Here is a 2,814-nt window from a genome sequence, read left to right as displayed (position 1 = left end):
GTATGTATGCATGTCTCGTATTGTATTCCATTTGATTGAATATATACCATGCGAAATATAATATAAATGGTGCGAAATCTTCCCTTCCCTTCAGTGATCTGCTGCACTGCTGCCTCAGCGGGGGTTTGAACGGCGGCTTGGTCTGTTTTTTTCGTGCCTTGGCTTTGGGTGTCGCTCTCTCTCCCCCTGTGGGATTGCCCTCTGCCTGGTCGGCCCAGTTCCAGCTGTGTCTTGGCTCTAAGCGGGCTGCCGGTTTAAGCCTTTTTTTTTTTGTTGGTTGGGTCTAGTTATTGTATATTTAGTTTATACAGTTGGTATTTTGTGGTGTGTGTGTGTGTGTGTTTTCAATTTTGGTTGGTTTGAATTAATTGATCTGTATGTTTTGATTCATTTTGGTGTGTTTTGCTTTATCCTTTTAGCCACTGTGTATTTTAAATAGTATATTGTATATTAAATTAGGCCCATACTTTTAATTTTATTCAGTAATGGCATGCCTTCTTAAGTTTAGTATATGTAGTTGGTGTGGTTTCTTTCTTTTTGTTAAGTTACTTTTGGTTTGGTTTTTTTTACTTAGTATTTTGTTAATAAAATTATTTGTTTAAATGTGAAACACTCTCTGCCCTGGCCTTATTTCATACGAACCTGTGTGACCTATCAATATTTCCTATGGCGAAATTCCCTAAGTGGCGTTGTTGGCAACTTATTTAAGTTAGTATTACGTATTTAAATGGAATCACACCCTTGTCTGGCATTGTCGGCAGGATTGAAGTAATTGAATTCAGGGCAGAGAATTGTTTCCATTGACCTTTTGATTAATTATGTATGTTTTGTTCAACTGTGTTTTTGTTTAGTTTTACTTTAGCATTTTTTTTTTTGTGTTGTGTTTTGTATTTAATTTGTTTTATTTTCTTACAGGTACTGCTTGTACCCAGGGCGGAGCCGAGGCAGCAGTGTTTGCATTGAGGAATCAATTGGTGGTGAAAATGGTTGAGGTGCATTACATCCCCCCACGGTTGGTATGGAGGAAGAGGTGCAGCAGTTAAGGGAGCTAGTGTTACTAGTGTTACAACTAAGGCAGACAATGCACGACTTCTTCAGGAGCAGGCGGAGTTCATCGGGGAGCTCTGGTAGGGCCTCCCCCATTCCTTCGGCTGTGGCTGGTGGTGCCCCTTCAGAAGGTTTAGCAGCTGTTGCCCCAGAACGGTTGGTCGTCCTTCCTCGAGATCGTAAGTGCCCTATATTCACTGGCAGAACAGGGGTAGGTATTGTTGAGTGGCTAGAGGAGGTGCAGATGTGTGCACGTGCTCGTTATCTTTCTGCCCCAGATCAGGCTCTGTTCATGGTTGACCATTCTGGGGGAGAAGCAAGGGAGGAGATTAAGTTTCGCTCCAGCACTGAACGGAGAGATCCAGACAGGATTTGTGCCATTTTAAAGGAGCTTTATGGCTGTAATCAGTCATATGTTACTTTACAGCAGGCTTTTTTTCCCCGTCACCAGCTTGAAGGGGAAACATTGCAGGAATTCTCCCTAGCCCTACTGGCCTTAATGGCACAAGTTAAACAGCACGCCCCTGATGGGATGCCCAGTTCAGAGGTTCTCCTTAGAGACCAATTTGTTGAGCATGTTATGGATAGTTCCCTTCGTCGGGAGCTTAAACAGCTGGTGCGTGGCCAACCCACTGCCACTCTTTTGGAGTTGCGCAGTGAGGCTATCAGGTGGGAAAGAGAGGGCCTTCCAGGGGGTGTTAGGGGACGTAGTTTTTCGCTGTCGTCCGCTCATGGGTTCCAGTTTGGGGTACACGGTTGTACTCAACCCCCATCTAGTGTAAGTTTATCAGGTCCAGATCTCAGTGAGTTGAAGGACCTTTTGAAGCGCCAGCAACAGCAGCTAGATCAACTGACCCAGACCGTGTCCTCGTTACAGGCGTCTCGCCCCCATGGCACGACTCCTCGCAACCTACACCTCCTTTGCAGAAGGTGCCAGCAGCCTGGCCATTTTGCGCGAGAGGGTTCCTTTCTCCCATAGACGTGCCAATTCAGCGGCTGGGTTTTTGCATCCACCTCAACCGTCGGAAAACTGAAGCCCACTGAGTTGTTGAGCCACTGCTCAGTTGGGGAAACCATAGGCTCGCGGGATGGTGCCCCTCTTGGTTTAGTTTCAATCGGAGGGGTTGACGTTTCTTGTCTGGTGGACACTGGTTCTATGGTGTCGACTGTTGTGGTGCTACAGGATCTCCCCACTACCTTGTGTTCTTTTGTTCCCCCCTTCCCTGTGTTTTCTGTCTGTCCTCCCTGTCTGTGTCTGTCTGGGCGTTGCTACACTCTCTGGCTCCAGCGGCGCACCTGGTTCTCATTCCACTAATCAAGCTCCTGCAGTATTTCAACCCCAGTCCTCCTCACATTCTTCGCCAGATCGTCAGTTAACCACATGTGGTACATGCGTCAAGGCCGACAACCTTCTCCTGTAAGTTTCCCAGTAATTTCTGTCTCTCCCTGGATTAACCTGTTTTTCTCTGTGCCCAGGATCACCCTACCTCAAGGAACCCTGCTGAACGCCACACCCGCTCTGCACATATCTTACCTGGACTTACTCCCCTCCTCCGTGTTCTCCATTCTGCCCTGTTGGACCTATCAATAAAACCCTTTTGTTACCCCTTCGAACTGTACCGAGTCTGCCTTTGAGTCCTCAAGTTTTTGCACTGACAGTCGACCATAACAGAGAGCTTTTTTTTAGCACAGTTTGCACCCTGGGGTCATGAACGCCTTCATTCTTGCCATTGGTTACAGCTACGTGCGGCTAATGGTTTAGCAATC

At 46.8% G+C, this 2,814-nt stretch overlaps 1 protein-coding gene across 1 annotated transcript; it reads left to right on the top strand.

Annotated features, from left to right (window-relative positions):
- Nucleotides 1-974: 974 nt before the first annotated feature.
- Nucleotides 975-2,564, top strand: LOC123959430. Its single transcript, XM_046033473.1, has 2 exons — nt 975-2,433; nt 2,524-2,564. Exon 1 carries the CDS (start codon nt 1,019-1,021, stop codon nt 2,024-2,026), a length of 1,008 nt encoding a protein of 335 aa, XP_045889429.1. The 5' UTR covers nt 975-1,018; the 3' UTR covers nt 2,027-2,433; nt 2,524-2,564.
- The last annotated feature ends 250 nt before the right edge of the window (nt 2,565-2,814 follow it).

The sequence above is a fragment of the Micropterus dolomieu genome, linkage group LG20 (genome assembly GCF_021292245.1).
Source record: "Micropterus dolomieu isolate WLL.071019.BEF.003 ecotype Adirondacks linkage group LG20, ASM2129224v1, whole genome shotgun sequence".
Lineage (NCBI taxonomy): Eukaryota > Metazoa > Chordata > Actinopteri > Centrarchiformes > Centrarchidae > Micropterus > Micropterus dolomieu.
The sequence above is the reverse complement of the archived record's forward strand: the minus strand, read 5'-3'. Positions and strand labels throughout refer to the sequence as shown.

Excerpts from the sequence above, each read along its gene's own strand:
- LOC123959430 (XM_046033473.1), top strand. The coding sequence starts at position 1,019 with ATGGAGGAAGAGGTGCAGCAGTTAAGGGAGCTAGTGTTACTAGTGTTA.